The sequence below is a fragment of the Asterias rubens genome, chromosome 1 (assembly GCF_902459465.1).
Source record: "Asterias rubens chromosome 1, eAstRub1.3, whole genome shotgun sequence".
Classification (NCBI taxonomy): domain Eukaryota; kingdom Metazoa; phylum Echinodermata; class Asteroidea; order Forcipulatida; family Asteriidae; genus Asterias; species Asterias rubens.
Genome location: NC_047062.1, coordinates 28,521,964 through 28,546,961, shown reverse-complemented (window position 1 = coordinate 28,546,961; position 24,998 = coordinate 28,521,964). Strand labels below are relative to the sequence as shown.

Sequence of the window (24,998 nt, the reverse complement as noted above, 5' to 3'; positions counted from 1 at the left end):
GCATACACTGCAGTTTGTTGCCTTCAACTTGCTTGTAAAAGTTGCCTTGTGTGAGACAAGGTCCTAAGATAAGATAAAAGGTGATCCGTGTTGATCCCTAATTGGTGTTTATTTTAGTTGCCCCCCCCCCTTTAAAGTCATTACACACTTTCGGAACAGAAAAAGAAAAGAAAAAAAGTTCACAGATTTACAAATAACTTACAGGGTTTACAGAAGGTAATAGAAAGACTTCTCTTGAAATATTATTCCATGAAATGCTTTACTTTTTTGAGAAAACATTAAAACAATTATCAATTTAATTTACGGATTTATTTTAAACACATGTCATGACACGGCGAAACGTGCGGAAACAAGGGTGGGTTTTCCCGTTATTTTCTCCCAACTCCGATGACCGATTGAGCCTAATATTTCACAGGTTTGTTATTTTATATATCAGTTGTGATACACGAAGTGTGGGCCTTTGGACAATACTGTTTACCGAAAGTGTCCAATGGCTTTAAAGAAAACCCAGAGCTGTAGAAACTGTTAAAAGTATGAGAAGAACAGGCCTGATCGCTTCGTTTTTGAAAGGGCAAGGGCACCAAGGCGTTCTCTTCGAACAAATCGCAGACTCCGGGATGTACACCAATTGACTGTAAAAGTCTTGGGTATAAGCAATCCGCATTATTTATTTATGGGATGGGAATTCAACAAGAATATGCAATTATTTTTGCGGTGAGACATCAATTGCCGCAACATCATCGAGGTGGAAAACAAGTGTTTTGTTTCCTTGGAGGAAATATTTTGATTCGAGGGTCAGAATTGGAACGATTGAAGCGAATCAAACCGGGGATTGTTTCGTTCTTGGGGCTGACAACAACCCCCCCCCCCTTCTCTCCCTGCTTGTCTGTCTGTCTGTTTGTTTTTTTCCTCCTGACTGGACCCTCACTGGGGCTCTATCGCGACAATCCCAGACAATTAACACCTCCTCTGGATTCATAAATATCAGATGAGATATTATTTCACGATGTTTTCTATTTATACATTTTTGATTCACTGATGCGGAGAGGTGTTAACCTTATACATAGGCTCGGTTGGTATTGTTTCAGATTTAAAAATATATACATTAAAGAGGGAAAAGGAACAGGGGTTGATTTCACAAAGAGTTAAGACTAGTCTTATCTCGAGTTAGGACGAGTTAATCGTCCTAACTTAGGACTATCCTTAAGTTTTTAATATCCCCTAGGTTACTCTTTATGAAATCGACCCCATAACTTTGGACTATATGACTTTAACTGGTTAACGAGTCATAGGACTACATAGTCCTAAGGTAGGATTGTCTTTGGGGACTCGACCCCGTAACATCTAAGCCTATCAGTGATTTTAACGGCGACTCGCGTTACATCTAACCACAGGCTTATCTAGTTTTCATGAATGATTTGAGTGACTCGATATAGTTTGAAATCTTTCACGGTCAACATATTGAAGGGTCCTAATTGTTTACAAACTTACCCTATCTGTATCTTGTTCTGCCTCCTTCCCGTAGTTGAGCTAGAGTCAACGGATGGTGGGGAACTTGTTTGCCTTTTGGGTGGCTGTGAACTACCAACACCTTGGTGGACATTTTTGCTCAAGTTATGATATACTTACGATGATTAAATATGAACATGCCCTAAACTAAAGTCACACTAAGCTACGAAAAAGACATAATAACATGCTGGCAGTACTCTGGTAGTCTTGTAGAGAATAGAGTTTGAGAGGAACACACAGCTATATCATTCTAGCCTCAGTCTCATGCCTAATCAAGCATGAACATAACAAAAGGCTACCTGCATGCTTAGATATCCAGGTAAGTGTATAAAGACTTAAATAAGGTACTGTGGACTAGGGGTGGTAAACCAGATTCCAGATACACGCGTTTGATCAATGTAACGCGAGTCACGTTGTAATCACCTGTATGATTGATGTGTTGGCCTAATTTTCAAATGATTGAATTTAGTGTAAAATAAGAATAATCTGGGAAATGATTCCTTTGTCGGTGGGAAAATAAACCGTTTGTACCGAATATGGAAGGCACCTTTTACAAAAGAATAATAAGTAAAATTCATTTCAATAAACATTTTTCACAAATTACAAAGTTTCAGATAAACACAGTGTCTTCTTTTGAAAAGTAGACATTGGGTGATGCTTTAATACACTCTAAAACTCCCTGATCAAAATTGACCCGAAACGGGTCCCATAAGGGCCTTACCCGCATTTATAGAATGGTTTAACAAATGAAATTTTAACTCAAATTCTGCAAGAGTTTGACCCAGAAATGGGTCAGGCCCCACTTGCACTGGACCCAGATTCATAAAAAAAATAGTACATCAAAATTGCCACTTTCGTATATAGTGCTTTTCAATTGGGATTTTTTTCTTCTGAATCGATTCAAAAAGGGAAATCTTAAAAATAAAATAAAAAATCAGGTATACTTTTGAGGATGGCAATTCTTATGTGTAGCAGAAGGAAAATGGCTACCAGGGATCTGAGTCTATTCTGACCAGAAAGTTGAGTTTTATAGTGTAGTTCATGTTACAGAGGGAGCACTATTGCATGACGACAAAAACAGTGCTGTAGTTAGGCAGGCCCTATACCTCGTTCAGGTATAGCCATTCAAAATAATTTCTGCGTGGGAGTTGATGTTATAAATAGGTAAATTCCTTGGAAATCAGTATTTAGTATTTTTAACAAGTTGAAAATATTATCTCTGTAAAGGTCAATTTTTATGTTAAAGTGCTTACGGTGTAAAAATAAATCCAACCCATTGAGTTATTATTTTGTGTTTGTTTTCAAAGAAGTCAAGTCAAATCCAAAACCAAAATAAACCCAATGTGTTAATAAAAAAGTACACAGCAGTGATTACCTTCACATCTTTTCCCTGATAGGAAAGGAGGCTCTGTATTCATTACAGTCTAAAGGATATTTAATCCAGCATGCATGTAGATTTGATCAAGGCCGCAACTTGAGGGTCTACGTACTTCTGAGAGGGGAAGGTGTTTGCATTTTGTTGTATGACCGAAGCGTAAAAGCGTGCTTGGATTAGCACGGATGAAGGTCAAAGTATCCGCTTGGTTGAGAGGGGAAGATACCGCCACCTCTGTGGAAATCAACTTTTGTTTTGAACCTTTACAGAGGTGTGCTTTCTAGTATTCAACAATCTCGCAGAATGCACGCAGCTCCTAAGATAATAGTGTTGTCTCTATGTTAAGTTAGCCAACTGTATAGTGTAACTCTGGTTTAAAGGCACTGGAGACGATTTCACGAAGCGCTAGGATTAATCCTGTCTCGAGTTACGACGAATGACCCGTCCTAACTTAGGATGGGTTCAATGCGTCCTACGTATTTTAATACGGAATTTAACCCATCCTAAGTCCTAAGATTAATCCTAAGTTAGGAAGAGTCTGGTGAAATCGACAGCTGGACACTGGTGGTAATTACTCAAAATAATTATTAACATACAAACTTACTTGGTAACGAGCAATGGAGAGCTGTTGATAGTATAAAACATTGTGAGAAACGGCTCCCTCTGAAGTTACATAGTTTTCTCAATTAAGGCCCGAGGCCTTGTATGCATTTGAAAGCGCACAAAGTTGTGCAACAAGGGTGATTTTTCTTTTATTATTCTGTTGCAAATTCGACGGCCAATGGAGTCAAATTTTTAACAGGTTTGTTATTTATGCAATGTTGAGACACACCAAGTGAGAAGACTGGTCGTTGGCAATTACCAAAGGTGTCCAGTGCCTTTGATACACTTGCTCAGACCACAGCTATACATGCATGCTTAGACGATGCGTATCATCTAGGTCTCATTGTCTTGGTTTGGGACTCGTATATTAGTGCATGATTTTGTTACACTTACACTTTATAGCAATGAACATTGCAACCCCGGAATTGGTACCTGCGTAGCCGGTGTATCAAAACAAAAATCTGGAGCATTTTCGAATTATAAATTAGAAAAAAGGCCAGCCTGCCCAAAATGTGCCCACCACACCCCACCACGCCCCACCATCCGCCCCACCACGCCACACGACGCCCCACCAAGCCTCACCACGCCCCACCGCGCCCCAATACGCCCCTTGGCTTACCTCCGATCCACCTTGCCCCTTTCCAAATAGCCGCCATAAAACCCTCGATGCTTTTTACAAGCAAACCGTGGAATCGTCTTCAAAGAAACTTCTAAGTAGAAACACATGGTAAACATAATAATAACTGCGGTTTGAGAAAGCGCCAGTTCAATTAAATGTTCTTTTAGCGATGTGCGTTAATGCCATCTTTGATGTTGTGGAGGGACTGTATACAACTTACACGGTATAGTAATAGGCTTTGCTTAATGTAGATAATAAGTAGTATTTATTTTGAATGCCGATATAGTTCTTGCAGGAGCAATTAAAGGGTTTCTGGCAACTACGTTGTTTATGCTAAAATAATGTTCATCTCCTGATACGAAAATTATTTCCGTGACATTGTTTTACTCATTTCTTAAAAAGTACAGCACCTCAGCAAAAATATTTTAAGGGAAGCTTTTTACCATCATTGTCTTCAAACCGTGTAAGTGCAGAGTAAATCTGTGGACATTGTGTTATGTGCCCTACAAAAAGTACACACACCCTTTAACTGTAAATCTCTTAAAGGGAAGGTACACGTTTGGTAATTGTCAAAGACCAGTCTTGTCACTTGGTGTATCCCAGCATAAGCATAAAATTACACGCCTGTGAAAATTTGAGCTAAATTGGTCATCGAAGTTGCGAGAAATTGATGAGAGAAAAAACACCATAGTTGGACGAATTCGTATGCTTTCAGATAGGAATAAAATACTTCTGGCTAGAAGTCTTTTATTATTTTAGTGAGAAATTACCTCTTTCTCAAAATCTATGCTACTTCAGAGGGAGCCGTTTCCCACAATGTTTTATACTATCAACAGCTCTCAAATGCTCGTTACCAAGTCAGTTTTTAAGTTAATATTTGTTTTGAGTAATTACCAAACGTGATACCTTCCCTTTAACTTTCAAACGCTGCTGTAGGCTTCTAACCAAAGTTTTGTTTTATTGCTATTAATTTTAAGAGTAATTACCAAACCTAGGTCTGTACCTCCCCAAACCACACCAATCACCACCTCAATGCAAGAATTACGCTAATTTTAATTAATCCAATTATGGGTTTGAGAAGAAGAGTTTGAGAAAAGATAAACAATATTCATCTCTCTAAGAAGATTAATTGCTTACGTAGCTTAATAACATTGTTGTCTAATCAGTTTTTAAGTTAAAATTTGTTTTGGGTAACTACCAAACGTGTACCTTCCCTTTAAGGGAGGAGTGTTGTCCCTCGGAGCCGTTCGTGTAATGGTCTCGACGTTTCGAAGAGTATATTCCGCTAATCTTCAGTAGATCGAATCGCCACACCACTGTCAGAGCCAGCAATCCTCCGTACTGAGATTTCCACATGGCACAGCTGGTACCTGCAACAACTACCAGACAATGATTATGTTCAACGGAAGTCCGAAATTCTGTTTGATATCAACTTTCTCCAGTTCGTAATATGAAACTATAGAGCTCCAGAAGTGCCATAGCACTTAAAGGGATTACATTTAAGGATTTATAGGATTACCATTAAAAACACGGTTTAAAGGAAATGATGGTAGAAAGCTTCCCTTAAAAAGTACTTGCTGAGGTGCTGTAGTTTTTGAGATATGAGTAAAACAATATCACGAAAATAATTTTGATCTCAGGTCGAAAACATATAGGGCCTATAACAACGTATTTACGCGACTCTCCTGAAAACGTTGCTCTGTACTTTTCAAGAAGCTGAAACTTCTACAGGTAAATTATATTACATATCATTCACAGTGAGTATAAAGGGATTCATGTCATGGACAAAACTTGATCTGCAAAAGGTAGATAATTGACATGACCACGACGCGTCAACTCACTGAAACTCATGAGGTGGTAATTCGATTCCTTTGTTTCAGTAATTTGTTTCCTTGACTGTAGGTGAGTGTGTAAAGAGATGACCTTGATGAGATCAAGTGTGAGATAAGATTTAACAGGTCATCATGGCGAAAAAAATAATCAGAACAAAGTGCTATTCACACGACAGCAATATAACTGGGGTCCATAGCTTAATTTTAGCATGGTTGTAAAATGTAGCAATGTTGCAATGTTTGACAAGATTTTGAAAAAGAACTTGGACAGTAGCAAAAATTGCTGTCCTTTCACATGAGGTTCATATTGTAAAAAATTACAACCACATGCTACAATTTCGCAAGGGACCCTTGCTAAATTGCTTTCGTGTGAAAGGGGCTTGAAGTAAGTCAACTTGCCAAGATAAATTATCTCGTGAAGTGGAGCTCCGTAAAATGTGTTTAATACAAATACATTTTTGTCACCACGAACAATTGGAATGTGTTTTTGTTATTGACAGAGTTCCGACAGGCCTTTTCAATATTCGACAAAGATGGAGATGGTACAATCACACACAAGGAATTGGCGACAGTTATGAGATCACTGGGTCAGAATCCCTCCGAGGCAGAACTTCAAGACATGATCAATGAGGCAGATGCTGATGGTAATATTAGTATTTCAAATCGAGAAAATAGAATTAGCTAATGTTGCAAACTGCCTACCAACCAATATAGGACATATGGTATAAATGCAACAAAGTAGTGAACGGCCTGACGTTTTGACCCCAACAGTGTCTTTCTGGCTAAATGACAACACAACAAACATGAACAAGTACACTAAGTTACCAGGTTTATGTTTGTTGTGTTGTCATTTAGCCTTCGAGAAAGACTCTGCTAGGGTCGGAATGTCAGGCCATTAACTATTTTTTGCATAATTTCAAATTGTATGAACAAAATAATGTGTTATTCTACTTCTAAAGCAAGCAAGCAACCGTGCAAACAAGCAATGACCTAAAGCAGGCATGAATCAAGCAATCACTCAGGTAGAGCATGAACTGCAAGAAATAGAAATGAATGAAACACATGAGGAGGGCTACATCTTACACTGGATGAACACAGCCTAAGTGGCAATGATGATGAAATACAGCACAGCACAACACGTTATTTGTTTGTGACATTGGGTGTGTCTCACTCCCTGTATTTTCCAGTTAACATAGATGAATCTGCAGGTCTCAACCATGCGTCCCTGCTCGTTTCATTCATCCATTCCTACAGTCCATTACCTTCCAACCTTTCCCATCGTGACTTTCTCGCTATGCTTTCACTAAAACATCAGACAATAATAGTAATGTTACCCTATTATATAGCGTATCAAAGCTCTCAGTATTATTTCCTGCAAGGTATGTGGAGCTACGATTTGAAGTATGAGACCTATTCCTGTAAAGCACCGTGTAATGACAAGGTGCTTGGTGCAATATGCTGCCGTTCAGACCAGTAACACCGGGCGGAACCCCTTCTCCTTACGATGCGATACACAACACACGGGACCCACGGTTTTACGTCCCATCCGATGAACGCAGCACTAATGGCAATCCGTATGACCTAGTTCTTAATAAGACGATCGTAGGGGGGGGGGGGGGGGATAAAGAGCTACATGTTCTCATGTCTTGGTGTTGAAGCACTCGAGCAACAGCGTGCCCTTTCAGAATGATTCCACTGTCCTTCAATACCTGATTACGTCTCTTTCCCATCAGTGCAGCCCGTGCGTAGCATACATCAATCCCTGCTTGTTTCTATTCCATAACACTCCCACATCATCAATTATGAATGCTTGCTTTTTATCCCCATGCTTGATTTATTTTTCCCTCCACATTTGCGTGGAATACTCCATCTGCGTTAGTTTCCCCTCCACTGACTCAGAGGTTTGCCTTCACACTACCTAACGGTACTTAAGAGTCTCTGTGGTTAAATCGATATCAGCTTGGCTATTCAGGACCTCTTAATTGAACAAAATATCAATTATTGGCCAGTATGCTGTATTGATTAGTCTTACAAATTGTGCATGAAGACCTGCGGGTGTGTTAAATGATTCGGAATGTATGAATAATAATATGCAATCGAAACAAAGTAATGATGTCACAGTGTGACAGTTGGTCAGACACAGAAGTCGTAACTGCAAAATGGCATTTATTTTTTTGCAAAACCACGAAGCACTTAGTGCTAATACATTACGTAACTGTTGTTTGACAATGTTTTTCTTATTTTAATGTTGACGTCATTTCCATTCGATGAATATTACTCTACGCACTTACGCACTTTCCGATTACAGTTTACACGCAGTATGGTTCAATAACGAAATAAAATATTTACTGTTTTAAATAAGAACTTAAATCATCGGAGCAAATAGAGCCGAATATGTGTAAATTGCAAACAATATTCCACCGTTGTCACCAATAACAAAATACATGTTATTTTATTTTTTTATTTTTTTTGCCACACCTTCATTGTTTTCTTTATTTTAAAGTATTGTTACACAATATTCTTACACAAGAGGATATCTCAAATCACCCCATCTATCCCCCCTAGGACGCCCCGCCCCTCCCACCGGAACCCATTAGATTGGGCAGATCTTTCCCTTTTTTCTTCCCATTGTTGTTTTTTACGTTTTCTAACGAGTCTCTAATGGCATATACACTTTGTGTGTGAAGTAATTTCCGGCATTTCCCACAAACAAGGTTCGCTGCGAGTTTATTCACACAAGAACATTCAATATTGAATTGTCGTAGCAAACAACATAATAGTCTTTGTATACGAATACAAAAACAAATGTCGGATGAACACTCCACTCGGCTGGTTGTATTGTGAACACTGCCGCATAAATAATGCCAAGTCAAGTTGGTATATCCCATGCGACTGGGCATTTAGCATATCTTAATTTGATTAAAAAATAGGGCCCAATTTCATAGAGCTGCTTACGCAGAACATAATGCTTTAGAAATTTATGCTGAGCAGAAATGATCAGGATACCAATCACAAATGGTACACTTGACATGATAGTTTAGCTGGTAACCGTTTTTGGTAAGCATTTATTTTGTTGTGCTTAGCATATTTTTGTGCTTAAGCAGCTCTATGAAATTGGTCCCCGATTTCCAACACACTAAGATGCGAATAATCACAACATGAAATAGCCGTAGACTTTCAAGTGTTTCACATTTATTTTAACTTAAAATCATAAGGTGTCGTGTCGTGTATCCGTACACGATAAATATCATACGATAACTATTTCGTTCGTTCACGAAAAGTCTGGGAAAAACATTGGACAAAAACCCAATAAAATAAATTTTGACATTCTGATTTGGGCAGACTGCCAAAATGTTTGCTTCAAACCTTCCAGTAAATGCGGTATGCGTTTTTACTTATTCTACTGTAGCTAACCTATAATCAATCCAAATAAATTGCCTTTTTTTCATCTAATAATCCACCCACCCTAGTAATCTTCTGGGTGATTTTATGGGCTGTAATAAAAACAAATGTCCTACAGTTATTCATTATATTATCTCCCCCACAAAAAGGTTGTTGTGATTCCCTGCAAGTCTGTTATACCTGCCGTTGGTTCTTTCCGACTAAAATAAGCCATATCCCTCGCCAGGCATCACATCATGTGATTCTACACCCATGTAATGCCCGCAGACATTCTTAAGTGATCGCTTAAATTAAAATCACCCTTCAAGTAAAAAAAGAGAAACTACCATCGTCCATGCCTTCTTATAACCAACGTCTGAAAAGTTGTGCTTTAATGTTAGACTCCTAAACGGAGTAGACAATGATTGATTTCGTCTTGCAGAAGCTGACTACATTGATTTGACTTTCATTCATAATTGCATTGTATGTGGGAACACTTAAAGGAACATTTCAGATTTGTTTTTCCCTAACAAAACATGTGCTGGCAGTGTAAGCACTTTATGTAATCCACCATACACATAAACTGACAAATCTGTAGAAGTTTGAGATCGACCGGCCATCTGGGGCACGAGAAAATAGTTTAAAAAATCGATTATCGATTTAAAAAAATGCATAAAACGCTCACTGAGCGATAAACTCCAAACGGGAAATAAGTTTTATTTATTTCTCATAACATATGACATTTCAGACCGAAATATTTCAAGGGATGTTTTCTTTTAACATCATCATTAGACCGTGTACGTTTTCTGTACATCAGTGATCTTCATGATTTTGTTCTTATCAATTCTGCAATGTTCCTTTGAAGGCACTGGATACCGTTTGTAATTGTCAAAAAGTTTTTTCACTTGGTGTATCCAAACATAATGCATATAATAAATCTGTGAAAATTTTGACTCAATTGGTCATCGAAGGTGCAAGAGAATAATGACAGAAAAACACCCTTGTTGCATTTATTGTGTGCTTGTCAGAGGCCTAATAAAATACTTCAGGCATGAAGTCTTTTTCAATAACTACATGACTTCAGAGGGAGCCGTTTTGTCACAATTTTTTATACTATCAACAGCTCTGCATTGCTCGTTACCAAGTAAGTTTTCATGCTAACAATTATTTTGAGTAATTACTAATAGTGTCCATGCCTTTAAATAGCTTTCTACATCCCATCCCGCGCAGTTGAGATACACATCTAAACAAAAGATGTAATGAATTTGTTTCTGGTGTGCAGTACAAGCCAAGAACCCAACTGGACGGGTGCAGGGCCCAATTTCATTGCGCTGCTTAGCGGCCGATTTTGTGCTTACTGAGCAATTTCTATTTCAGAGCGCTGCTAACCGTAAGCACACGAAAAGGCATGCTAACCTTCCGGTGCTTACCGCACGAAAATAAATGACGTCACAATGCAAATCCACGGTAAACACGCAACATGGCCGCCCAATTTTTCTGCCAACCTGTGAAATACGCTAAGGCTTAAGCAAATTTTTCTGCTACAGTAAGCACGCAAATTTGCTTACCGTTAAGCAGCGCTATGAAATTGGGCCCAGGTTCCTGCGGTGTATTTCACATTGGACTATAGATAATTTATACACACACTGTGCACAGGAGCTGCCATACTGGAAAATGTTTTGTGTACTATCCCTGGGAATGCAGGTCATGGTGTGACCTTTGACATGAGCTGTATGCAAATGATACAACACTAAATATTGATGAGCTGGGTGTAGCCACAAGTGGACCAAAGCGAATATAATCACCGTTCTAATTCCAAGCTCATGTGGCAAGTTCAGTATGAAGAACGAATTGTGGTTGTTACAAGTCTATCACGACTAATGTTTTTAACTTGCCCTTATTTAAGTTTATCAACAACTTATCACATCGCAACGCCACACGTTTCCTTTAAAATGTCATTTAAAATTATGTATGATCTTTGACCCGAGTAACCATGGAAACTACTCTTCTATCCTCTTACCCAGGGAATGGAACGATTGACTTCGTTGAGTTTGTTAATATGATGGGGTTGAAGATGAAGGAATTGGACACAGAGGAAGAGATTCGAGAGGCCTTCCGAGTATTCGACAAAGATGGAAATGGCTACATCAGGTATTATAATAGACCGGTACCCTGTCTTTATCCGCATGAGTGAAGGCAGGTACTTGCTTTTCAGAACAGTGATTTCATTGGATACAATGATTTCAATTGATAAACGTGCAGTGACGTAAGCTTTCCATATCTGTGTTTTTGATTGGTCCGAGATGACGTTTAGCTGCTGCACTTACTCCATGTAAGGTGAAGGGTGATTATGAATGGGGATTGACCTAGTCTCGTGGCCACTCTCTGGCGTAATTCACGAGCCTCGAAGTGTGACGTCAGATGGTTTAAGGCTGCATCAGGTATATACTGATACCCTGGTCTTTATCCGCATGGATAATAACAGATACTTGCGTTTCAGAACCAGTGATTCCATTGGATAAACGTGCAGTGACGTAGCTTTCCATGTCTGTGTTTTGATTGGTCTCAGTTGATATGGGTGCAGCTGACAAATATCACCTTGGACCAATCAAAACGCAGATATGAAAAGTTTACTTTCGGTAGTCTGCATGTTGTGATGTGCATTGCGTTTTATGTACAATGCATGTACTTGATTGTTATGTATGTAGGATTTGACTGTGTATCTCCATCTGAAATGAATAAAGGTGAATGGTGAAAATGAACGGGAATTGACCAAGGCTGGATGCCACTATCTTGCGTTATTCACGAGCCTCGACATCAGATATTCAGGCTCTAGTATTATAATGGAAAAAAGACGTTATCTGAACATGTGGGGTGCTATAAGCTAATATATATTTATATAATTGTTTTGTTTACAAACACTGACCACCATTTTGTACGGAAGGCCTTGAGTAGCTAAACATGTATAAATTGGCTTGCTATAAAAGAAACCCATCACAACACTATCTTTTACATATTAGACAGTGCCTTCAATTTCATATTGATTAATGGCTATTTACATCATTAAAAGGATGCAACGAACGGGTAATTAACTGCTATATAATTAATCAAGTACAATCCCTTCCCTGGCGATGACGTTTAAGCTTTGTTTAAAGTCAGGGTCGTCGGTAAATACGACGGCCGCAAATAGTCACAGACCGATGGGTCGGTCTGTCATCGTGGTCCAGTGGTTAGACTAAATCACAAGGGTGTGGTTTTGACTCCCTAACCACGCTAAATGTTTATTTCACAAGGACTGCAGCAAAAAAGTATTGTCGTCTAGTTACTGAATCACAATTTCTTGACTTGTCCAATTCGTAATCATTGAATCATAGACTGTAAAACCAATGTTTGAGAGAGATTGGATGTTGCCAGCTTGGTGTTTATATCCCCTTCTGTGAGTTTGCCGAGTTCCTTAGGCGGGAAGATCATTCAAACAACAACTGCATCAAGCCCTTTCCACAGGCTATTCTCCCCCTGGGAATAACGGTCAGCCTTTTTACACTATTATCGCTTTACCCTGGTCTGCCCCGGCAAATGGGCATACGGGGAATAGCCTCCTCTGGTCTGGAGTTATAGGGGTAAACGGTAAAACTCTGGGTTATTCTTGAAACATGCAACCGGAACCCCGTGCATGGTAACGGGACACAGTGTGAATGTGCACCGGGGGAACCGTGGGGTAAAAATGGTTCCGGGGCCTCCTCGGGGCTGTATTCCATGGGGATAAAAAAATGCAATGTCAGAAAGGCTTCACACTGTCTTGTCGGTGTCCGATGCTCGTAACTGCAGGGCCCAATTTCATAGAGCTGCTTAAGCACAAAAAGTAGCCAAGCACAACAGAATTATGCTTAGCAGAATAAGGTTACCAGCCAAACTACTATGTCACTTGTACGATCTGTGGCTGGCATCCTGCTCATTTCTGCTTAGCAGAAAATTGTGAAGCAATATTTTTGCTTAAAGCAGCACTATGAAATTGAGCCCTGGTTTGAGAACGATGCGTCCTCGTGCAGTAAAGCGATCTCTTTGCCCTCACACTCCGCATCAACGATTGTTACTATTGCCGAGAAGAAAGCACGTGTTCCACATTGATAGAATGTGATTATAAAATAACACTCCCTACATCTGGCTGTGAATTTATAGCAAACAAAACAAACCCCAGCCACACACACCCATCCTGGAGTGGCAAAACATATGGTAACGATCGATGGCTATACTTGTACCCTTCGTATGTCGAGTCGACAAGCAAACGCAAAATCGATTGGGATCATCGGTGCAATTTCCTCTTCTTCTCCTCGTCTCTGGAGTCTGGATAGATCCATTGCCTATCGCAACAACAAAAACCAGCTTTTCCTGACGGGCACAATGATGTATAATGTACAACCCTGGTCACAGTGTCGCAACAGAGACTGCAATAAACACATGGCGCTGCTATGTAATTATTTCATAATTTATCTGTGGATCGATCGTTAAGGGCCGAGGCTTGCAGTAAGTGGACGTTGTGGTTCACTTCAAGTCATGATACTTAACCCTTGATTGACCTAAACTCATCGAGTGAAGCCAGACAACCCGACCAAAGGTTCCCACTCGCAATTATTTTTGTTCTGGCACTACAAAATTTCCACTGTCGTAGTGCTTTTCTAGTGGGAATTTTTCTTTCTTCAAAATCGATTTATAAAAGGGATTCCTTAAAGGCACTGGACACGTTTGGTTATTGTCAAAGACCAGTCAATTGGTCGTCGAAGTTGCAAGAGATTGTAAGAAAAACACCCTTGTTGTACAAATTTGTGTGCTTTCAGATAGAAATAAAAGGCTTCAGCTGAAGTCGTTTAATATTTTATTGAGAAAATACATCTTTCTCAAAAACTACGCTACTTCAGAGGGAGTCGTTTCTCATAATGTTGTATACTATCAACAGCTCTCCATTACTCTCCATTGCCTTTAAATAAAAACATCAGGGGGTGGATTTCACAAAGGTAGTCCTAACTAAGGACCAGTTCTAGGCATTGCTAAGAGATAGGACCAGTCCGAAGTTAGGATGAGTTACTGGTCCTAACTTAGGACCAGTCCTATCTCTTAGCATTGCATAGGACTAGTCCTAAGTTTATAGGACTACCTTTGTGAAATCCACTCCAGGACCTTTTTTTTAGGACGGCAATTCTATTATGGAGAAAAAAAAATTTCCCGTTAGTCAACTCATTAACCAATTATATATAATTAGAATGTTGATAACTACATCTCATGTGGCTGGTTTGTATTGTATCACATTTTTCCAGATCATCAAATAGCTGTTGTTGACGCAACACTGTTATAAGGATTTACTTGCTGGTGCTAGATCCCATCCATGACGCTACATCTGTTGACTTGTTGTTAATTGAAAAATGTATTTGTGGTAATACAATTCCAAATATGGTAACTGTCCTGTGTTATTTCCACTTGTGTTATTTTAAAGACACTATACACTATTAGTAATTGTCAAAGACCAGTCATCTCACTTGATTTATCTCAACATATGCATAAAATAACAAACCTGTGAAAATTTGAGCTAAATTGGTCGTCGAAGTTGCGAGACAACTATGAAAGAAAAAACACCTTCGTCACACGTGCTTTCAGATGGTTGATTTCGAGACCTCCAAATCCAACTCTGAGGTCTCGAAATCAAATTCGTGGAAAATTACTTCTTTCTCGAAAACTACGTTACTTCAGAGGGATTCGTTTCTCACAATGTTTTATACTATCAGCAGCTCCCCATTACCTTTACCAAGTAAGGTTTTATGCTAATAACTATTTTGAGTAATTACCATTAGTGTCCACTGCCTTTAAAAGAGAAGTGGTGGGGAAATAGCTCATGTGACCATGTTGGTCGGTAGTGAACGTTTTTTAAGTCTTCGATACCTTTTTTTCAGACCCTTTGACGTAACAATGTTATAAACGGCTCTGTCCAGTAAAAAGTCCCAAAACAAGTATTCCAGTCAAGGAAATTACGACAATTATCATAAAATGAATGGAGGATATTATAACATTTTGGTTACATTCAGAACACAATAACATAGAACTCTGGAAAGAAGATTGTTGCGTAATTAATTCATATGCACAAATTTTGCAGAGCTGCTTAAGCAGAAAATATTGATTGACAATTTTCTGCTCAGCAGAAGTCAGCAGGATACCAGTCACAAATTAAAATTGTGACACTCACTCGGTCGCCAACATGGTCGTTTGGCTGGTAACCTGATACTGGTGAGCGTAATTTTGTTATGCTTAGCTACTTTGTGTGCTAAGCAGCTCTATAACATAGGGCCCTGTAGTTAAGCGCAGAAGTATTGCAAAATAATTTCTGCTAAGCAAAAAAATTCCCTGGATACCAGGTCACAGATGTTACGTGTGATTTGGTATTTTGACTGGTAACCCTATTCTTGTATATGTATGTTGTGCAGAAGCAGCTCGATGATGGGCTCGTGGCCTGTATGTTTCGTTTTTGAAAGGGCAAGGGCACCGAGGCATTTTCCACTTAGTATGAGGAATTTGTAAATTTCCACTGGGAGAATTTCAAGGGCACTAAGGCAATGACCAGGGGGCATGGGCTCGTTCACATTATCTTGTTTATTAACCTTATCGCTCGTCATTTTCTTCTGTGTGCAGTGCTGCAGAGCTTCGTCACGTGATGCTGAGTTTAGACGAGAAGTTCATCGACAAACGAGAAGTGGAGGAGATGATACATGATGCTGACGTAGATGGCGACGGTCAGGTCAACTACGAAGGTAGGTCGGCCATTTTGATTCAGGAATACAATGGTCTATTGTCGGTAAAGGCAATGGACACTATTGGTAATTGTCCAAGACTAGTCTTCACATTTGGTGTATCTCAATATATGCATAAAATAACAAACCTGTGAAAGTTTGAGCTCAATCGGTCAGCGAACTTGCGAGACATGAATGAAAGAGAAAAAACACCCTTGTCACACGAAGGTGTGTGCGTTTAGATGGTTGATTTCGAGACCTCAAGTTCTAAATCTGAGGTCTTGAAATCAAATTCGTGGAAAATTACTTCTTTCTTGAAAACTATGGCACTTCAGAGGGTGCCGTTTATCACAATGTTTTATACCATCAACCTCTCCCTATTATACTCGTCACCAAGAAACGTTTGAGTAATTACCAATAGTGTCCACTGCCTTTAATCGCTAAAAGAACATATTGGGAAATAAAAAGGCTAAAATTCCAAGTTACGGACTAAATCAATGAAAATACCAATGAGAAAATAGAACGGTTGAAAACTACTTACCAACCAAAAGGACCTATGGTGAAAATGCAAGAAATAGTTTATGACCTGCCAGGCGATTCGACATTAGGATAGCCTCTCTTGAAGGCTAAAAAAGAAAAAGACTCTGCTAGGTTCGAAACGTCAGTCCTTTACTATTTAAATATTTATTTAAGTTTTTTGCTGGGAATTGGATATAATAAGGGCCAATTTTGACTGTGGAGTTTATTTCATTCCATCCAATCCTAGTGTGGCAACAAAGATACCACAACAATAGGACCGGGTTCACTACAATCAATTTATTCCCCAATATATCGGAGAAGAAATGGTTCAAACCTCATCTGATTGCTAACTTTTGGTAAATGCTTTTTCCAAACATGACCACTTAATGACAGGAATTACAGGACTTAATTACAGGATACTGACGACTGTGCGGCACCATAATGTAGCCCGAGCCCTAAATGTAGCCTGACCTAAATGTAGCCCCAAACATGTACCTAAATGTAGGCTCGGACTACATTATGGTGCCGCACAGACGACCGACAAATGTATGGAAAACTTTAGAACTGGAAAACACAATAAGCCTATTTGAAATGGGCATGCACCATCACTTCCAAAACATACGCTAATATCAAACCACTAAAAGTTTATACACTAGGCGTTTCTTTCTCCATATCAGAAGATTTTGGCAACCAATTCGTTTTTGTTTTTGTCTGTAACGAGGCCTATTCAAGGTGTGGGCTATAATCAAATGTTTTTCAGGGGCTGTTGCCACCTTCTCCTAGGGAGTTAAACAGGGATACCCCCTTTGCAGTCCATATGAATGTAGGCTTGGGTATCACCCATTAGAAGCCTGGCTGGTAGAGCAGAAAGCACTACCTCCCATACTTTTATGAAACAACTATGGTCAGGTGTCTTGATTAAGGACACAGGTGTCACGACCGGGACTCGAACCCACACTCTACTGATCAGAAACACCAGAGCTTTAATCAGGTGTTCTTAACTGCTAGGCCATGAGTACTAAACAAAAATCTATAGCATTGTCACGTATAAAGGCCTAATAATAGAAACACTGAAGCTAAGTTTGGCTTACGCGCCTCATACAAATCAAATGTTAACACAATTTCCTGTCTTTTTATCCCGCCAGAATTTGTCGCCATGATGAATTCGGACAAGTAAACGAAGATGGATAAACAAGATCGTCAAAACCGCTTGTGCCTCGAACTACACGTTAAAAACTGCTTACAATCCGCAAAGGTGATTCCGAATAATTTTACGCGCCAATAAAATGGCGACGTACTATTTACTCTACACGAGATTTTGTACAGTGAAAGTGAACAATACGTCGAGATAACAAACGAGCATGCAAAACTGCACAATGAATGCTTGTTGTTAAACAAACTGGAGATGTATATATTATAACGTATTATTATGACTGTCGTAAAATTAAGATTGAGAAATATATAACGAGCACTCAATGCTATAAAACGTTGGTCATAATTTATTTTAGAAAAAAGTGCATTGACCCTTGACCTCGATTATGACCCGCAGCTAAACACACATTTTCTAGTTTACAATATTCACTGTGGCTTGATATTGTATATAATTAGGACCAGACAGTCAAGTCTGTTCTATTTTTCTTATCCCATGGAAGTTTTCCAGTTTCATACTCTAAACATTTTAGGGTCAGAGTTTCATACTAAACATTTTAGGGTCAGTATTTGAGAAAGAGATTGTACCCATTCCAAAATCTAAGCCGAATAACTTTTAAACGCTCAGGAAGGAATATTGCGGTATAAGCACCAGTCAAAAAGTGGCTAGGAGCAACAAAAGTATGCTTACCAGAAAAAGGTTACCAGCCAATACTAATGTCACGTGTACAATATGTGACTGGCTCCTGCTTAGCACGCAATTTTTAAGCAAAATTGTCTGCTTAAGCATGCTCTTTTAAATTGCGCTCTGGCCTTGAAAAGGGGCACACAGCGTTATTTTTTCAGCAATAGGGGCTACTGGAAACAGAGCTTGTCTGCACTCACCCGTCAGTCTATGTGAAAGATAACACGATCATGCTCACTCTGTGTGATTCGTATATATTCCTACTCGCTTATTGTTTTCAATTTAATATCTGGAGATGTGAAGAATGTGTGTGCGTATCCTGACTCAAAGTGAGTCGACTCCGCTCCTCGTTAGACTTGTGGACAAGTCGTAAATGGTCTGTCGCTGTGAGATAGTTGAGTCGTGGTGGTGGCGGGATGATTCATGTTTCCGCGATCGAATACTGCTATGCGAGAATCACTGCTCTCGCACGAAGCTGCTGACTGCTGTCGACTAGTGAGGCTGCATACAGGGGGAGAGTGAGTAGTCTCCCGAGGATCAGCAGTCTCGCGAGAGTATCGCCAGTGTCGGAGAGAGATTTAACGACTTGTCCACAAGTCTACTCCTCATTAGCATAGCGAGGAATAACAAAGGGACAGCGTTGTGGAGATAGAGAGTTGTCACCATAACCTGGAGGCTAACTCGTACAGGCAAGACTTGGATGTAAATATGCAGGCAATGGAGCATCGTGTCAGACCAAACAATCAAAGGGCATCATTCAAAGAACCCGACGTCAAAAGCGTAATGTTTCGTGCAAAAGCTGAATTGTGATGATGGCACCGTCGCCTGAGGGCGCTTCATATAATTTATTTTAATCATCTCGCCAGAGATGTATTGTCTACTCATCGAAGAAAGGCGTGGAAGAATTTTCACAATGTTATGAAAAACCGTGATTGGGTTTATTTATGTGATAATTATTTTCTGCATGAGTAATGATTTGTGCATTTGGACACTAAAGGCACTGGACACTATTGGTAATTACTCAATATAATTGTTGGCATAAAAAAAATTGTGGTAACGAAGTACCGTAGTTTTTGAGAAAGAGGTAATTTCTCACTCAAATAATAAAAGACTTCAGTTGAAGCATTTTAGTATGACCTATGAATCTGACAGCACACAAAGTAATGCAACAAGGGTGTTTTTCTTTCATTTCTCTTGCTTTTTCGATGACAAATTGAAGGTTTGTTATTATATGCATGTTGGGATACACCAAGTGAGAATACTGTTTTTTGACAATTACCAAACGCGTCCAGTGCCTTTACACTATTGCCCTATGCCACCATAAAGCAAGGAACTCGCTCTATGATGGCATCAAATACTGGAAGTGTAAATGGCGATCCATTGTGAATCCGATAACAGTGCCATAATACACATTGGTTTGATGGCTAGTAACCGATTTTTATATATTAATCAATGCTTTTATTGAAAAAGTCTGCCCATTAGTGACCACATGCCGAATACGTATGGCTTGGAGACTTTCACGTTGGTTAAATAAAAGGCCAACGTGTGGTTTAGTGATTAACCTCTTGTGACATTATCATTTTTGGATATTCTTTCTTTGTATAAGGTGTAACATTAGACTTTCCATAATTTATAATTTATTCATATCGGGTTGAGTTTCGAATGACCAATTCTGGGTGAGGTATTAGTATCAGTTAAAAGTATGGTTTCGAGAATACATGGGATTTGAGGTATTGCATTGAGAGATAAAATTGCTGTGCGGAACGCCATGTGTGTATCTACTTGCCAGGTAGAGTTTGTTCTTTACGAGATATATTAATTGCTTCATATGAAGTTCTATACCGCCGAGTAGATTTTCTCTGCAGCGGTAGTAGAATTAAGCAAGACAGATCTCTAAAGAGCAAAATCTACCGGGCAAGTAGACACACAAAATGATTTTATCACAAACCAAATAATTATATAGACCATCAGTAATCACTATACACACAAAATATTTAGAGAATGTCATTGAGTTATGTTTTGTTATACACCATTTTGAAAGTTGATTTTACGCACACGGGCATCGTTTTAAAAGTTGCCATAGATAACTCATGGGTCATTCTTGAGTTCCTCAAATTTAAAGCTAAATAGGACCATCAAGAGTCGATTGTTGCCTGGAGTAAATGCACTGTACACTATTGTTAATTACTCGAAGTTATTCTCTGGCAACGTCGATGACCAATTTAGTCAAAATGTTCACATATTTGTCACTTTAGGCAATTGCTGGGATACACCAAGTAATAATACTGACAAGTAGCAAAGGTGTCCAGTGCTTTAAAGACATTGTTACCAATTGTACCTATCCCTTTAGTGTACGGCACTCCACATAATTGATTAGACACAGGAACTGAAAAAAGCTGCAGATGATTTGCAGTATCGATTTCAAGATGATTTTAATTAAGTTATTCGTGACATTTCGCTCCATTCAGCCCCGAGGTGGTACCGAGAGCAACGAATGCTTAATGTGATTTGTTGTTATGGATCAATGTTTTCTCGTTTAATATTAATGCATCCCCCACCTCTCTGTCGTGAAAGTATTTATGCACAGTTCACAAGCAGTCCATTCACCCCAGTTATGTTCATTTTTCTAAAGTGCTATTCACACGGTAGTGTTAATGGGTCCCTTGGCTAATTTTAGCATGGTTGTTAAACGCAGCAATGTTTGACAAGGTTTTGCAAAAGAACTTGGACAGTATATCAAAATTGTTGTCCTTTCACACCGTAAGTAAATTTTGCGACATTTTACAACCATTTCACACAATTTACAAAGGGACCCTGCTAAATTGCTCTTGTGTGAAAGGGGTTCAAGAGATTTCTGTGAAGAGTTCTAGAGAGATTTCCACAGTGTGAATGTCTGCACATTCAACCCCCGCTGGGACCTCAGTAATTATGAAGTTGAAATTTGTAATCGTTTTTTGTTTGACGGTGAACTATGCGGATAATCCCTCAGTAGTGTTTTATATGGGTTTGCTCGGATGATAATTAAAGCTACTGCCGACGTTACGACAAGCTTCTTAACCCGGTCTTCGTCCCAAGAAGTGTCGATGTGTTGTTGGATATAGTAAGGCATACTCAGTGTCGGGATTTCTACTACACAGACTTTATGAAACCACTACACTCTAAAGGTTTGAGTTAACACCATGTAATGATAATCTCTACGAGAGGTGGGGTGGTTCTGAAAAATAACCGTTGGTTTCAACTCGACGTTTCGTTCATGATGCTCATCCAGCAATGAAAAAACCCTAAAACAAACCCACGTCACAATTAACAAACGCACCCACATAAACAATTTACCTCTCCATAAATACTGTTATGTGTATGATTGATTTAACTCCGTGTTTAAAATGTGTACACGTTGACTTATGTTAAAGGCATTATATGTGTTATAAGTTTTTATTGACTTTTAAAACAAATCCAAATCAGTTAGCATTAATTTCCTATACCTTTAATTGAAAATGTTAGTGATTATACATAGCAAACTTAATGCGAATTATCACTAATCCTGTCGACAAATTCCCTTTGCATAAGTTTTGTTGTTACTTGGATGATTTACAAAACAAAATGACAATAATAACTGGCCCATAACTGGATATAACTTTTTTTTCTAAAATTAAGTAAAACTCTTGTGTTAAAATTAATATTTTGATATACACGATGTTAAGTATCACCAAAAACTCGAGACAAAAAATCGAAAGCAAACTTTGATGGGTGTAATCTTCCAAATAGAAGCTGAACTGCTAACAGTGTTAAGTATAAAAGTGCAGTGCAGCTTATGAAATTTGGCATCGGGCCCAATAGTCTGTAAGCGCAAAAACTTGCTTAGCACATAAAAGTACTGCTTAAAACAGAAACAGGTCAAGCCACCGTGGGTCGGTGTTGTAATAGGCTTGTATACCGACCACAATGTATACTAGATTTGTTGCGGTGAATAAAAGTGTCTTAAACACTCATGGTTTTATGAGTGTGGACATTAATGTTTTTCAGAAAAGTATAACTTTACTATAGGTTTTTTTTATAATCAGTTTTAAGAACTTTGACAGAATTGGGCCGACTATACAATTTTGGCTTATCGCAAGATTTGACAGTCAGTTTAATCAAACGCCAACTGCTTGAACTATGATGACTGATATACTGTCAAAGCTGTCGAATCAAAAACTGACATTTCGGCATCCTCTTGACTCGGAAAGTTGAGAAGTCCTTTTAGTTTTTGATCATCAGGGAATCTCTGAGGGCTGTCATAAATATATTAGGACAGAAATTGCCCCTAAACATACAACTATGTATCTATATGTGTATATTTGCAATACGGGAGTCTTGCTATATATATTTCATAACTTGCCATAAATAAATCAAGTTTGTGATCAAATAATAATAATGTGAGTGTGACATGGTGTCATTTTTGTATGGTGATACTAGATTACAAAATACTAAATATGATTGTTTCAACCAAGAACCTTTCATCCTCGGTTTGTTAAAAGAAAATATAAAAAAATGGAGATAACGCAAGGTGTTGAAAAACCATCAAATTCAAAACAGGTTGAACCAAAAGACACCCAGTGTCCTAGGGAGTTATGCCCACCGTATTTTGTTTTCCCAGGGTAGATGAGGCCACTCGCATTTAAGTGGCGTGTTTTACCTACTTTCTCACGTGGTACAATTCCAACCAAACATAGGGTGCGTTCGTTTAGCTTCCGTGGGTCATCCCCGGTCTGTTCGAATAGCTTTTGACATCATTCCAGGGGCTCATCCAGGCCAGCCCCCATTGCCTTTCTTGTGGAGTGGGTCACTTGGGGGCTGGCCCCATGTAAACGACGTCACTACGAGAGCGGTGAGTGGTAGTTCGTTTAGATCTTGATCAGGGCTCACCCGAGTGAGCACCGTAGGGTAGACACAGGGGAGCTAAACGAACGCACCCATACCCACTCATTGGTGGCATGGTGTGAACAAAGACCGGTGTGGCGGTTTGAGTTATCCGCCGTGTTCAGTTTTCCGGGTGACGTAGTCGGACATATCAACATGTTGTTCGAACGGTTTTAGCTTTCCGGCGTGTTCAGTTTTCCGGGTGACCTGTCAGATACCGCCGCGAGTACCCTGGCGAGTACTGTAGTTCTCCCACCAGTGACCCCAAATTGTTTATATTACGATTCTTTTCTGTGTAGTCACATAATCTCTTGGGACTCTTGCCCCATCTTTACATGTATTCATGGGTACAACTTTAGGCAGGTCACACTCTGCTTGCATAAAAAAAAAACTCATACGATCCACGCGTTTGCCGCATAGTTATAGTTGTACTCGACTCGTGGACGCCGCCATGACAGCTACCGGAGGGTAACGGATGACTCAATACGGCACTGAAAATGGACTACTTTCGCTTGCTGTGCGCAGGCATCGCATGACGTAATGCTACCGTATTTGGTCATTCGGAAAACTGAACACAGCGGAAAGTTGAAACCGCCACACCGGAAGACGAAATGTAGGCTACATGTTAACGCATGGAGCAGACATGGGGTGCGTTCGATTAGCTTCCCCGTGTCGTACCCTAGGTCCTCACTCGGGTGAGCCCCTGACAAGATCTAAACGAACGATCACTCACACCCTCTAGCCGGCCCCAAGTGACCCACTCCACAAGCAGTTATCAATAGTAGACATGCGGTTATCATGGGGTGCGTTCGTTTAGCTTCCCTGGGTCGACCCCGGTGTGTGGCGGTTTTTCTTTCCCAGGACGAACGTAGGTAATTATCTGCACACGTTCGTCCTGGAAAAAGAAAACGCCACACACCGGGGTCGACCCAGGGAAGCTAGAAAAAACGAACGCACACATAGGGTGCGTTCGTTTAGTTCCCTGGGTCTACCCCGCGGTGCTCACTCGTGTGAGCCCCTGACAAGAGCTAAACGAACGATCACTCACCGCTGTCGTATTGACGTCATGCACCTGGGGCCAGCCCTAAGTTAGTGACCCACTCCACAAGCAGGGCACTGGGGGCTGACCCGGGTGAGCCCCTGGAATGACGTCAGAGCTATTCAAACGCACCGGGGTCGACCCAGGGAAGCTAAACGAACGTACCCAGTGTAGACATGCCCACACACACACAGTCCCTCTTTTGTACTAATAATTATACTTTTTGGCAAAAGCTCCTCGGTTTTGTACACTTCTTCCAACGACCTTTCCCGAACCGACTCTATTCCTCTTTGTTATAGGTCCCGGTTTGAATGTCTGAAACTGGGCGGTTGTATGGTTCATTTGCAAGGTAGGCCTATCCTTTGATTAAAAAAAAAGATGAGGTGACAAATTATTTCTGAGAAGAAATTTATGGGGATCGGCCCGTGATTAATAAATGCCGTGAAATGAGGTTGTCAACTGCATTCATTCCGCTCGGATTTGCTCATATCGTAATTATATCACTGTGAAAATTTCATGATTGAAACATTTACCACTAAGGGCAAGTTGTTGTTCTCATTTTACAAAATGTCGGCAATTCGGGGGGGGGGTGTAAAATTAATTTAAATTTTGTCG

The 24,998-nt window shown here is 39.7% G+C and overlaps 1 protein-coding gene across 2 annotated transcripts in view; it reads left to right on the top strand.

Moving 5' to 3' along the window:
- The window catches only part of LOC117288681 (calmodulin-A-like), a 44,070-nt gene extending 24,405 nt beyond the window's left edge, over positions 1-19,665 (top strand). For both annotated transcript variants that reach the window (XM_033769560.1, XM_033769559.1), the window contains 4 exons: positions 6,439-6,582; positions 11,344-11,470; positions 15,995-16,113; positions 17,757-19,665. In XM_033769560.1, coding sequence (XP_033625451.1) covers positions 6,439-6,582; positions 11,344-11,470; positions 15,995-16,113; positions 17,757-17,788 — 422 coding nt within the window. In that variant the 3' untranslated portion in view covers positions 17,789-19,665. The remainder of the gene's footprint in view (positions 1-6,438; positions 6,583-11,343; positions 11,471-15,994; positions 16,114-17,756) is intronic.
- The last annotated feature ends 5,333 nt before the right edge of the window (positions 19,666-24,998 follow it).